General features: G+C 38.9%; 3 protein-coding genes across 3 annotated transcripts in view; all 3 read left to right on the top strand.

The window, feature by feature from the left end:
• Positions 1-14224, top strand: part of LOC142972990 (pancreatic triacylglycerol lipase-like) — a 53906-nt gene that overhangs the window by 5554 nt on the left and 34128 nt on the right. The gene's annotated exons all lie outside the window — the stretch shown is intronic.
• LOC142972929 (pancreatic triacylglycerol lipase-like) lies at positions 3372-5245 on the top strand. Its single transcript, XM_076114388.1, has 5 exons — positions 3372-3461; positions 3818-4007; positions 4086-4480; positions 4627-4960; positions 5153-5245. The coding sequence occupies exons 1-5, from the start codon at positions 3425-3427 to the stop codon at positions 5196-5198; spliced, it is 1002 nt and encodes a 333-aa protein (XP_075970503.1). The 5' UTR covers positions 3372-3424; the 3' UTR covers positions 5199-5245.
• On the top strand, positions 9092-10731 carry LOC142972922 (pancreatic triacylglycerol lipase-like). Its single transcript, XM_076114376.1, has 5 exons — positions 9092-9153; positions 9288-9477; positions 9571-9968; positions 10115-10448; positions 10633-10731. Exons 1-5 carry the CDS (start codon positions 9117-9119, stop codon positions 10676-10678), a joined length of 1005 nt encoding a protein of 334 aa, XP_075970491.1. The 5' UTR covers positions 9092-9116; the 3' UTR covers positions 10679-10731.

Genomic DNA, 14224 nt, shown 5'->3' with positions numbered 1-14224 from the left:
GCTAATGTTAATTCGAACTCTCTCGTATTAAACAATTGGAATTAAAGCGTGATTGAACGTTGGTTAAAAATGTTAATAATCTGAAACAAACAGCCAAGTTAGTTTTAGTAAAGCTTTACATTGCCCAGACTCTATACACCCTATCACTGATAGCGAAATACAGAAGGCTTTAAATACAATGAAAAACAATAAGAGTCCAGGAGAAGATGGAGTTACGTCAGAAATTCTTAAGCTGGGGAAGAATGTTCTACTACCACAACTCACTTCATTATTTAATAATATTTTAAGAACGGGTGAAATTCCAACCACCATGTGCCATTCTAATATAATTTTGCTACACAAAAAGGGCGACAAATCAGATATAGGCAATTACCGGCCCATAAGTCTCATACCCCATATATACAAACTGTTCATCAAAATCATCGAGGCTCGTATTGCCCCTTCTCTGGATCTTCATCAACCCCCTGAACAAGCCGGCTTCCGACCTCACTTTTCTACCACAGACCACCTTCATACAGTCAATCAAATCATAGAAAAACACAATGAATACAACAAACCGCTATACTTGGCTTTTGTCGATTATTCAAAAGCTTTCGACAGCGTTTCTCACAGTTCGGTAATAAGAGCTTTAGAAAACCAGAATATTCCCCACACCTATATCGATCTTCTTCAAAGAATCTATGAAAATAGTACAGCAAATTTAAAATTACAACAGTCAGGACCTAATTTCAAAATAAGACGAGGCGTGAAGCAGGGTGACCCACTCTCACCAAAGTTATTCACAAGCGTGCTTCAGGAGGTTTTTAACAGCTTACCCGACACATGGCAATATTGCGGCATTGACATCGGCGACAAAAAACTTAACAACCTTCGCTTTGCCGACGATATTGTTTTATTTTCTACATCCGCCACAGAACTCGAAGCAATGCTCCGAGACCTAAGCGCTGCGAGTCTTGATGTTGGGCTTTCGATGAACAGGTCAAAAACACAACTCATGACAAATAGCACGAAACGTAGGGTCGAGGTAGACGGGCAGGTGTTACAGTATGTAGATGAGTACACGTACTTGGGCCAGATAGTCTCGTTTAATAACCGGCAAGACAAAGAGGTCGAAAGACGAATTCAAAATGCGTGGAAGAGCTTCTGGGCCCTAAAAGAACACCTAAAGGGTGATCTGCCGATTACTCTTAAACGAAGACTCATCGACATGTGCATCCTGCCCGTCCTAACCTACGGTGCTCAAACGTGGTCACTCACCGAACAGCAGAAGTCCAGCATCAAGATCTGTCAGCGTGCAATGGAACGTAGCATGCTTCATATTCGGCGTAACGATCGCGTTAGTAACACCACCTTGCGCTCTATTACTCAAGTGACGGATGTAGGACGAAAAACCGCTAAATTGAAGTGGGAGTGGGCTGGCCATGTTTCGCGCATGCATCCGGAGAGATGGGCGAGGCTGGTGACAGAGTGGACACCACACGATGGACATCGCTGTCGAGGCCGACCACGACGAAGGTGGCATGATGATTTAACGGCATTTGCGGGTCCATCGTGGCGGAGCTTGGCACAGGACAGACGGATTTGGAAGGAAAGAGGGGAGGCCTTTGCCCAGCAGTGGGACACATAAGGGGCTAATAAAAAAAAAAAAAAAAAAAAAAAAAAAAAAATAATTATTTAAAAAAACAAAATGCTGGAAAGGTCAATTGCCAATAAATACAGATATTGCAATGAAACAGTTCCAGCTGAATTTTAATGCTCCGATAAAAAATATCCTCGGAAGTCAGCTTGGGTGGCAATCAATCAGATATTTTTGACACTTTGGAATGTTAGCAATGAACGTCAAAGATTAACTTGAAAAACAATCAGAAATTTGAAAGACATGTCATGACACTGATTTTTGTAATAACATTATCATAATTGATTAAGATAATTGTTATTTTGACGATACGCGAAACAGTTCATCATCGACGTAACGTTATCTGCACTTGCATCTGAAAGGGATCCATTGTTATTAATACCCCTATTAATAAGTATTATTATTTTTGTAATACTGTTAAGCTTTTCGATAAACTAAAAACGGGGAATCCTTATTTCCTGACATTTTTCCAACCATAATGTATGATTGAAATAGAATATGTAATCAAAAAAAGATAATTAAGGCATAAAAAGTACGAAAAAACTCTCTCTCTCTCACTCTCTCAGTAACGATGTAAAGGAGAGCTAACTTGGTAATCTCAAAGCGCATTCAGGGGTCTAATGATCTCAATCTTTTTAATTTCATTCACACGGCTATGTAACAATCTTTTCTAAATCTCATAACCGTGTGCAACTGTGCAATCTGTGCATATTATGTCTAAAAATACATATTATGCACACGACTTACCCCCCGTTTCTGAGGTACATTTAGCGGTTTATCTATTCAATAGCGTTTAAACTCATATAAAAAAACGCTATTGAATAGATATACTACCGCTAAATGTACTCAGAAACCGGGGGTTAGAACAGAGAGACTACATGAGATAAGTACTAAATATTGTTGGACAACTGGATCCTGCCTGATAAAATAAAAAATAAATGTACTTTTACAAATAACTACATTATTTTATGTAGCAAAATTAGGTTTTTAGAGTCTTACTCAGTCTTAAGATATAACATAGATCATAATCTGTTATTGCTCTTTCACTGTTATCACCTGCCCTAATGGATGATAATATATGCTATAATAAATATATTTTTATTCCTTTAAATTTGAATGAAAAATAAACAAACCTTGCAGGCCAAATTTTTTTTTAATACATTTATTGAGGGCATGCAAAGTTCCCAATCCGCAGTTGGCTAGCGTGGTGGACTCAAGGCCAAACCCCACCCTGTGGTTTGGGAGGAGACCCTTGCCCTTAAAAAAAATTAATGTGCTCAATAACTGGTTAAGTGCACATTTATCGCAAATCTTTGGATGCAGCTATAACTGGTATGGTCCATAATTTATTTCCATCCTGTATAGCGTATACAGTAAACGCTTCCTAATTTTGCTTTGAAATTGTTTTTTACATCATATGATTTTTTTTCCTAATGATATCCACTACATTAAAATTAGCTAATCGGATGAAGACATGAAAATAAACTTAAATATTCTCTCCAGGAGCTTAATGCATCGCAAGAAAAAATCTGCATCCATTCGTGAGTTATGATGACAGACACGTCAAACTTATAACACCCCTCTTTTTGCGTCGGGGATTAAAAACCATTTCCAATTCGCACGAACATTAGTGTTTTTCTACGGAACCCCAATATTAACATTTAGAATAAAAAATATGTTATCTATAGAACATATTACGTATTTTGGCACAGTAATTACGATAAAACATAGACATATATACCCCAGTGCAGTGGCTGAATTTGTTCTTCAAACTGAAAAACCATAGTTATGAAGCTTTTGGTAGTTTTGGCCGCTGTGACAGCGCGTAAGTTTATTTTCGTTAACCAAACGAATTATACTCACCAGTTAAACGTTTCTTCCCATTGTAACTTAAATTTTGCAAGAAGTTTCAATTTTCTATATTCATCCAAACCACGAATAGCCGAGCACTGCGACCATTTCAGACCCTCAAAAAGTGCCAGCCGAAGGCCTATTTTGATCGGTGTAAATAAAATTTAAGAACATATTTCATAATTCTCGAAAGCTTAAACCATTCTGATCAAAGTCGGGCACTTAGGTCAGAATGGTAATTGGTACATTGCACCGAACTTTTCCGGTTTAGCTAAGAGACCTGTGCTTAGAAGGGAAAACGTTATTTATTCTATAATTCATGATTTACAGTGTGCGCTGGTAGCGCTATCCCCAGTATCCCTGGTGACAATAGCCACTATGTGGAGGGTGAAAGCCGCTACGTATGGATGCCTGATGGTGAGGGTGTTCCTCATCTGGTAGACTTGCAAGAGACTGCGCCAGAAGAGGACCTCTTGGAAGCTAGAAATGGTGCCAACAATCAGTACTGGCTCTTCACCAGGTTATTATCCAAACAGATTTTCCATAATAGTTCATAAAGGATCTTACCATTATACTTATTTTATGTACAAATTTTCAGGCAAAACCAGAACAGCAGACAAGTCCTCGTCAACGGCAATATTAATTCAGTCCGCAACTCCAACTACCGCGCCAACCGTCCCACCAAGGTCGTCGTTCATGGATGGAACAGCAATGGAAACTCTGCCATGAACCCAGCTATCACTTCTGCCTTCCTCGCAGTTCAGGACTGTAACGTTATCGTTGTAGACTGGAATAGATTAGCTAATGGTGCCTACACGATCGCAGTCAACGGTGTCCCTAGCGTGGGTCAGCATCTTGGCAACTTCTTAGTGTGGCTTGTCAACAACGTTGGTGGTAACTGGAACCAAATGCACTTGGTTGGCTTCAGTTTGGGTGCTCATGTAGTCGGTAACGCCGGCCGTCAAGCTGGAAGACGTCCCGGTCGTATCACAGGTGCGTGCGAGATTGACTAACTTATTTTTAACAATTTAAACGTTGCACTTCACTTTCTGGCCGCTGGATAGCTACGAAACAAGTTCTCCTGATTTAGTACCTTCTGCAAATGAAAAAAATGCTTAAATTGCCCACACTTATTGCAGGTTTGGATCCTGCTGGTCCCCAGTGGGGTGGAAACTCTCGTGCTCTGAACCGCAACGACGGTGTCTATGTGGAAGTCATTCACACCGATGGTGGTCTTCTTGGTATTTTCGATCGTATTGCTGACGCTGACTTCTACCCCAACGGAGGAAGAAACCCCCAGCCTGGTTGCTGGGTCAGCACTTGCTCTCACAGCCGTGCACCAGATCTATTTGCTTCCAGTGTCCGTACTAACCACTTCATCGGCAGATTGTGTTCTAACATTAATCAAGCTAGTAATAACCAGTGCACTGGCAATCAGCTCAGAATGGGTAACGGCATCATTGGCAAGAGAGGGTAAGCAAACTTGAAATATTATTTTTTTAGTTTTTTTTTTAAGTAATGATACTTAATTAATTTGCAAAACAATTATCCCACATTATACAGATACATGGTGTATGATCTAACACTAGGAAATTTTTGCACAAAAATGTTTGAAATGATGTGAGGTATTTAACGCTTACAACTTATTATTTTTGTACATTTCAGATCTGGTATCTACGGACTGCGGACTGGCTCTTCATGGCCTTTCTAAACTACTGGAGCATCGATTTGTGTTATTATAATAAATTGTAAAATTTACAGTAATGAATTTATTTTATTAGTTTAATTGAAAGATATCCTTAAACCACCGAGAAAAAAAAAAGTAAACGGAATGATTCCCAGTAATTGAAACAGTTGCAAACCGACATAAAGATATATCTCGAAAATGATAAAGATAAGAAAAAGTCTTTCATAATCGTACCTATATTTTTTCATCCAAAATCAATAGATTTTGATTGCTTAACCCTTCAACTGCTTAAGCGCAGATTAGTATAAGAAACAATATATCAACTATTGCGCCTAGTAAGTCGCCATTAAAAGACTTGTTGTTCACGTAAACATTGTTGAGGTAAAACGCGCGGGCGCGTTAGCGGTCGCGAGCGCGGGGACGTGGCGATTTTGTGTTCACATTGGCCGCCAGTCGTTTGTATCTAGCGACAAGCTCAAACTGGTTAAAAGTCGCGCCCGTCTCCGCTAGTTCGACGTGAACACTCACAAACATCTCACGCATTTGACATACCGCGAGCGCGGCGCGCGCGACAGTCACTAGCTTGCCCGCTACTTACATCGCACGTACGGTTTGTACGTGAATACTTCGGTATAACGCTATATCTACATATACTAAGAATATAAAGCTGGAGAGTTTGTTTGTTTGAACGCGCTAATCTCATTAACTACTGGTCCGACTTGAAAAATTCTTTCAGTGTTAGATAGCTCATTTATCGAGAAAGGCTATAGGCTGTATATCATCACGCTACGACCAATAGAAGCAGAGTAACAGTAAAAAGTGTTACAAAAACGGGGAAAATTCTGACCCATTCTCTCTTACTCGTATGTGACGCAAGCGAAGTTGCGCAGGTCAGCTAGTGTTTGATATTGCGTGACCGCGCCCACCACGTGCGCGTGTCAACGTGGATAAACATTTAAACTTTAATTAGGGGCGGCACATTTGGCTAAAGACTTACGTAGCGGTCAATAGAGTATTTGACTAAGTAACGAAAAATATTAACACTTGACAGTAGCGCAATTCTCTACAGTCGGTACTGTCGAGTATTGAAACATTTGACGTTTGAAATGTACTGCCAAAATAACTTTAAAACCAAAATAGTCCCCGAGACGTAGAGAATCGAGCTACTGTTAGGTGATCCAAAATATTATTACAATTCTTTTTGTACGTATTGATGAAACTAAAATGATAACGGACAAAAATAACATACACTAATCAGCCATTTGATCACAAGGAAAATTTACAATTAAATTTATGACATCATTTGCTCGTATTCTTTCTACACTAATACCTATTATTTTTCTTCAAACAAAGATAAAGTATGTTCTTTTCTAATTTACATTATAATATTTGTTAACAGTAGATTGTTAATGGGCCCGGTGTTTGGCAATAGGCTCACTTCCTTTTATATGGGGCTAACTTTATAATCGGCAAAACGTAGGAGTATTTTATACAACTCTGCCTACACCCACACACACCAACATTTAGTCATTTTCCCATGTAATAGTGGGTGAACCTAATGCCATATGTTACGATACTTCGGGCTTCCATTAAGAAAAATTGTCCGTGGTTATGCAAAAATGAACCACTCAGCCGCTAAAAAAGGATTTTGGTCAATTCTAACCCCAAGGGGATAAAATAGGAGATGAAAGTTTGTGTGAAACTTTGTCAATTTTGAAACGATCGGGCTGAGACTTTGTGTGCATAAAGCTACTATGACTAGACAATTCCTAAGAAAGGATTTTGATAAATTTCACCCCTAAGGGTGGCTAACTTTCGCACCCTATTTAATCAAATGGAATGAACGGAGTGCGAAAGGTTTTAAAATTATTTTAGATTTTCGACTGTTTGAACTGAAATTAACCTAGATTCTTTTCACTACGGTAAACCTTTTAGCGCGGACGAAGATGAAGGTTTGGATTCAATCGTAGTGTGGCATTACCTATGGATTCACCAGCTCTGAATAAGTTCCGATTAGCTTATCATCATTACAATTAAAAATTAACAAATATTTTAAAAGTTTTGCTTTCACTTTATCCATCGCATACGTTGTCCGACATCTATCCATAATCCATAACATAATTAAACATAATTATTCCAGGCTAAAATTTTGCAATTAACGATTTTAAACTGTCATGACTTGAGGGGTGAGTGTAGGCATCGAAACTCGGGCCGCAAGGAGACGACGCTTAGCAGCCACATCAGTCAGCTCGTGACCACGGTCGTTGTAATGCGATCGAAACGTCGGGTGAACATATATTATAAGGTATTCTGACCTTTAATTTTCAATCGCGATTAAGACCCGTTACATTATAATATTAAAATTTTTGCCTTTAATCAACAGAGTGTCTGAACAAAATACTTCTACATACCAAGCAACGTTGTTGGCCAATATTTGCAGTAAACACACCTGTTTGAAAAATATATTTGACAATCATGACAACGCTAATCTTAATTGATTAAATGACAATTTGTTTGACACGTATAACAGATTGGGTTATTTATTGTGACAAATAATATGTTTGGGTTCAATAAAACATCAAACAATAGACAAACATTTTTAACAAGGATATTAAAAAGTAAATTTTTATTTGATAACACAACAATAAACAAATGGTAGTAAATATTTCACTTGAGGATAATTTCAAAGTACAGTAAAATACCAAATTGTTGATTCAATCAGGAAGACACACATACTAATACAAAGAGCCGTGACAAAGTCACTCAAGCTTTTTTAAGCTTTCAGGTAATAAACGTGCAGAAGCAGGTAAATTATCTTAGCTTGTGTGTTTGGTAGGGATTTGTCCGCGAAAGCTACGTCCCCGGGCCAAGTAGTCCTCCATTGCATTAAAGTGGACATTTTAAAACGACTTTAACGGCTACACTATTAGTGTATATTACGAGGTGAAATGTATGCCGTCTTCACTGCACTAGACACCAGTATTACTGACTTTGCGACTTTAATATTAGGTACATCAGAAGTCTTGTCCCAGCAGTTCTTAGTCGTTTGCTTGCGAAAGTTTTGGATGAAAGTTTTTATGAAAGGTCATCAATTACAGAGATAAAACAATGAAACTTTGTATTTAAGCATTTGATATATCGGTCACGTTCGCCCAACACTTTATATCGAGAAGAAAAGATTGGAAAAAGTTGAAATAGGGGATGAAAAATTCTACGGAATTCTGTCTTTAACATAGATAAAACCATTAAACTTTGCATTTAAGCAAACTAAAAAGTCAAAAAAAAAAATTGTATCTACATTATATAACGCAGTTACAATTATTGGTATTTTTGGAGTCGGTGTCAGCCAACGAAACGTTAAGGTAACCTATAAAGCAAAAGTAAGCGTGTCTGACTCCCCTCGCGTGCATAGCTAGGTAATTGCATTGGTATGTAAGTAGTTCTTACTTACAAACTTACCCCGGCTGACACCAACTCCAGAAATAACAATATTTGTAACTGCATTATATTATGTAGTTACAAATATTATTATTTTTGACGTTTTAGTTTGTTAAGAAATATTTTTGTTTGAAGTCGGTTTTTGTTCCCACACCGATAATCCCCGTAGAGTAATCAAAACAAATTATCACAACATTCGCAAAGCATGGAATTACTTTAATCATGGTTGTCTCGGACCGATTTTTGACTCAACTTACGTTTCATTCACTTAACCCAGAATGAAGCAGGTGGAATTAACTTTAACAAAATACAGAAATTAGAGAGTAACATTACATCAGAACGGTAAATGAAATCAATTTATTCGCTACGGAATCCTCAATAAAACACTGCGACTTTAATGTTGTAATCTGTTATCTCTTCATCTGCGCTTTTACGGTAATTACGATAAAACGTAGTCATATATATATGTACTGCAGTGCTGCTGCTTAACCAAAAGCATTAGTAATGAAGATTTTGGTAGTTTTGGCAGCAGTGACTGCGTGTGAGTTTATTCACATCGTAAACTTATTTATTCATAACGTTTATTTTTGATATATTTCATAGTACCATTTTAAATATGTAGATTGTTTACCAGCTTAGTTCAAACAATTATAATTAATTATTCGTCTTTCTCAGTGTGCGCTGGTGGCGCTATCCCCACTGTCCCTGGGGACAATAGCCACTATGTGGAGGGTGAGAGTCGCTACATCTGGATGCCTGATGGTGAGGGTGTTCCTCGTCTAGTAGACTTGCAAGAGACTGCGCCAGAAGAGGATCTCTTGGAAGCGAGAAATGGTGCCGACAATCAGTATTGGCTTTTCACCAGGTAGTTTTTATAACAGTCAATTTATAAGTTCCAACATTGTTTTAGTATTTTAACAAGTTCTTATTAAATTTGTTTCATGTAATATTTTGATAGGCAAAACCAGAACAACAGGCAAGTCCTCGTCAACGGAAACATTAACTCAGTCCGCAACTCCAACTACCGCGCCAACCGCCCCACCAAGGTCGTCGTTCACGGATATAACAGCAATGGAAACTCTCCCATGAACCCTGCCATTACTTCTGCTTTCCTCGCAGTTCAGGATTGTAACGTTATCGTTGTAGACTGGCATAGGTTAGCCAATTCACTTCTCTACACAACTGCTGTCAATGGCGTCCCAAGCGTGGGTCAGCATCTTGGCAACTTCTTAGTGTGGCTCGTCAACAACGCTGGCGGTAACTGGAACCAAATGCACTTGGTTGGCTTCAGTTTGGGTGCTCATGTAGTCGGTAACGCCGGCCGTCAAGCTGGAAGACGTCCCGGTCGTATCACAGGTGCGTGCGAAATTGACTAACTTATTTTTAACAATTTAAACGTTGCACTTCACTTTCTGGCCGCTGGATAGCTGCGAATCTAATTCTCCTGGTTTAGTACCTTCTGCAAATGAAAAAAATGCTTAAATTGCCCACGATTATTGCAGGTTTGGATCCTGCTGGTCCCCAGTGGGGAGGAAACTCTCGTGCTCTGAACCGCAACGACGGTGTCTATGTGGAAGCTATTCACACCGATGGTGGTGCTCTCGGTATCTTCGACCGTATTGCTGACGCTGACTTCTACCCCAATGGAGGAAGAAACCCCCAGCCTGGTTGCTGGGTCAGCCCTTGCTCTCACAGCCGTGCACCAGATCTATTTGCTTCCAGTGTTCGTACCAACCACTTCGTCGGCAGATTGTGTTCTAACATTAACCAAGCTACCAATAACCAGTGCACAGGCAATCAGCACAGAATGGGTAACGGCGTCATTGGCAAGAGAGGGTACGCAAACTTAAAATAATATTTTTAGTTTTTTTTAAAGTAATGTATAATTTATCAGCAAAACAATTATCCCACGTTACATAGATACATCTTGACGATCTAACACTAGGTCATTCTAGACAAAAATGTTTGAAATGATGTGAGGTATTTAACGCGTAGTAATTATTATTTTTGTACATTTCAGATCTGGTATCTACGGACTGCGGACTGGCTCTTCATGGCCCTTCTAGACTACTGGAGCATTGCTTTGAGTTATTTTAATAAATTGTCAAATTAAAAGTTATGAGTTTATTTTATTAGTCATTCAAATTGATAGTTATCAAATACTATGTCTTGAAACCGTCGAGAAAGAAATATTCCAGATTCCCAGTAATTGAAACAAGCAGTTGTTTCAATTACTGGGAATCTGGAATTTTTCTAACCGACATAATGATATATCTCGAAAACTTAAAAGGTAAGAAATAATCTTCAATGATCATATATATCTCACCCAAAACCAATTGACTTTGATTGCTTAACCTGTCAACTGTTTAAGCACAGGTTAATTCGAGAAACAGTGTATCATCGGCATAGTAAGTCGTTGTACAAAGACTTAAACTTTAGGGACCGCACATTTCGCTAAGGGTTTACATTGTGGTCAACTGAATATTTGACTGGGTAAACGAAAAAATTGGCACTTGACAGTAGCGCGATTCTCTACAGTCGGCACTTCTTCTTCTTCTTATCGTATGGTTAGATGTCAACCTAGTGTCAAACTTTTTCAAGCCGCCCGAACGACCCATGACATAGCTTAACGACTGTTATCTTAGTAGATAACAACCGGGATCGACTTTTTACGTGCCCTCCGAAGCATGAAAACGCCCCGTACAAATACCACAATGCAGGCACACATCTATAAAATGACCGCGCCCGCGGTTCTTATCTTATCTTATCTTATCTTAGGGGTGGAGGTGCCAGTTAATGCCTGGCTGACACTTCGACCATTCCTGATCCTTTGTATCACCCCCTCCTTTGCTACTCTAGACGTTGGGGGGCAGGGCAAAACTTAACAGTTTTGCTATGCACCCCACCGGAAGCAGCCTGTAGTCTTCTGGTTTAGGGTAACCGCATCCTAGAAGATCCATAATTTTCCTTCCTAAAGCATCACACTCGCACAGTATGTGTTTCATGGTTTCTGCTTCTTCATTGCAGTGCCTGCGTTTTGGGGCATCTATGGCTCCTATCTTACTTAGCATATAGTTCGTGCCGTAGTGTCCTGTGAAAGCACCAAGTATTTCTTGATGCTGTCTATGCTGAGGTTTGTTAGGTTATTAGCGCCCGCGGTTACTTAACCCACAGATTGTCTACCGACCGATGAGCGCTACTGGCTATGGGCGCCTCAAAGTCGGTTGGTACCGTCGAGTATAGAACATTTTACATTTAAAATGTACTGCCAAAATAACTATTAAACCAAAATAGTCCCAACGACGCCAGTAAGATTTTCATACAATTTTTTTCGATAGATAGCCGGTTGTCCGTAGTCGATAGCGGTAGAGAATCGAGCCACTGTTAAGGTGATCCAAAATACTTTGTCAATTTTGATCGTATTGATAAAACCAAAATGATTATAGACATAACTATAAGGTTAAGCCGTTCTAATTTTCCCTCCACCAACTTACTCATCATACGAAGCTATTTGAGATCCCATGCGAGTAAATTTCCTCTACTCCCTTCACTTTCACTCCCTACGACTTTTTAACAGCTCAACCGATTTTCATCAAACATATCTAAGAACACTAGCACATAAGAAACCTTTAATACAAAAAAACTAAATTGAAATTACTCCATCCGTTCAGGAGTTATGATGCCACAGACAGACAGACACACACACACACAGACACGTCAAACTTATAACACCCCTCGGGGGTCGTTGGTGGGTCGGCCCTCCTGCGTCGGGGGTTAAAAAATAACATACATTAATCAGCCATTTCATCGCATGCCCGGTATTTGGTTAACAGGCTCGCTTGCTATTATATTATAGGACTAACCTTATAGTCGGTAAAACGAAACAAACACCAACATTTATTTTTTCAGTGTTAGTCCCATGTAACAGTGGTCCAGCCTATTGCCATATTTTACAAAACTTAGGGCCACTAATGAGAAAAATCTTTTATATAAAATTCGCGAGTCACAATGTTTGTTCCAGCATTCCTCCGAAATGGCATTACCGATTCTCAAGAAATTTTGTGACCATGTTGAGTAGGTCTGAGAATCTTCCAACATCTAGTTTTCATATCCCTTAGTGATAAGGGTGGCCCACCCTTAGCCTTTTTTTATTACTAGACTTTTTTTTGTTATGTCGCATTTAAAAATACATACCACCCTAAATTTTTACCCTTTTATCAACAACCCCTATAACCAATCCCATATGCTGCCCGACATCTGTCCATAATCCGTAACAAAATAATTAAACATAAGTGTTCGAGGCTAACATTTCATGCCTCATCAGCCTTTAATCAACAGACTGTCTGAACAAAAGACTTCTACATACCAAGCAACGTTGTTGGCCAATATTTGGAATAAAACACCTGTTTCAAAAATAAAGTTGACAGTCATGACAACGATAATCTTAATTGATTAAAAGACAATTTGTTTGACAGGTATAACAGATTGAGTTATTTATTGTGACAAATAATATGTTTGGGTTCAATAAAATATCAAACAACTAACAAACATTTTAAACAGGGAATTTAAAAATAAATTTTGATAAATTTTGATTTGACAACACAACAATAAACAAATGGTAGTAAATATTTCACTTGAGGATAATTTCAAAGTAAAGTAAAATATCAAGTTATCGATTCAATCAGGAAGACACAAGCTTTTATAAGCTTTCAGGTAATAAACGTGCAGAAGCAGGTAAATTATCTTAGCTTGTGTGTTTGGTAGGGATTTGTCCGCGAAAGCTACGTCCCCGGGCCAAGTAGTCCTCCATTGCATTAAAGTAGACATTTTAAAACGACTCGAACAGTTACACTTTTCGTGTATATTACTATTTTATCCGCCGTGGTAGTGCAGTGGAGGTAGATTTCTGACTTTGCGACTTTAATATTAGGCACATTAGAAGTCTCAACAGCTGTTCTTATTGGTTTGCTAGCGATAGTTTTTCTTTAGCACCGTAACCAACAGCTGCGGAGACCGGGGAGCCGTGTACAGCACAAATTCATCGGAGCTGGTGACAAAACTGCAGACATATAGCTTACCTTCGATGGGTCAAGAAGGCATCTACCTCGACTCCTGTTGACACTGTCTTTTATTGCCAGTTACCCAGTTTCGCGGCTGTATTGCGCAACTCATTCAATTTAGTGCAGAAACTGGCCACGGTATTCGAGACGTAGCCAAACGTGCCTTAAGAAGCACGTTACGACCTGAGTAAGTAGTCGATGTGGTCAAAAAGCACTCATCGTCTGGATCGACTTCTTTTAACAGCGTGATGATGTCTTGTAGACTCTTCTTCGTCCCCAGCCGATAATCCCCGTCGAGTTGTCGAAACAAATTACATATTACAACATTGGCAAAGCATGGAATTACCGTAATCATGGTTGTCTCGGACCGATTTTTGACTCAACTTACGTTTCATTATCTTAACCCAGAATGAAGCAAGTGGAGTAAACTTTAACAAAATACAGAAATTAGAAAATAACATTACATCAGAACGGTAAATGAAATCAATTTATTCGCTACGGAATCCTCAAAAATATATATATACATATATACTACGACTTTAATGTTGTAAT

This window comes from Anticarsia gemmatalis, chromosome 1 (genome assembly GCF_050436995.1).
Source record: "Anticarsia gemmatalis isolate Benzon Research Colony breed Stoneville strain chromosome 1, ilAntGemm2 primary, whole genome shotgun sequence".
NCBI classification, from domain to species: Eukaryota; Metazoa; Arthropoda; class Insecta; order Lepidoptera; family Erebidae; genus Anticarsia; species Anticarsia gemmatalis.
Note: the sequence above shows the minus strand (reverse complement) of the source record. Positions and strands in the feature narration are given on the sequence as shown.

Coding starts and splice junctions, on each gene's coding strand:
- LOC142972922 (XM_076114376.1), top strand. CDS start 9,117: ATGAAGATTTTGGTAGTTTTGGCAGCAGTGACTGCGT. Junction 9,969..10,114: donor ACGTCCCGGTCGTATCACAG/GTGCGTGCGAAA, acceptor CGATTATTGCAG/GTTTGGATCCTGCTGGTCCC. Junction 10,449..10,632: donor GGCGTCATTGGCAAGAGAGG/GTACGCAAACTT, acceptor TGTACATTTCAG/ATCTGGTATCTACGGACTGC.
- LOC142972929 (XM_076114388.1), top strand. CDS start 3,425: ATGAAGCTTTTGGTAGTTTTGGCCGCTGTGACAGCGC. Junction 3,462..3,817: donor TTTGGCCGCTGTGACAGCGC/GTAAGTTTATTT, acceptor CATGATTTACAG/TGTGCGCTGGTAGCGCTATC. Junction 4,008..4,085: donor CAGTACTGGCTCTTCACCAG/GTTATTATCCAA, acceptor ACAAATTTTCAG/GCAAAACCAGAACAGCAGAC.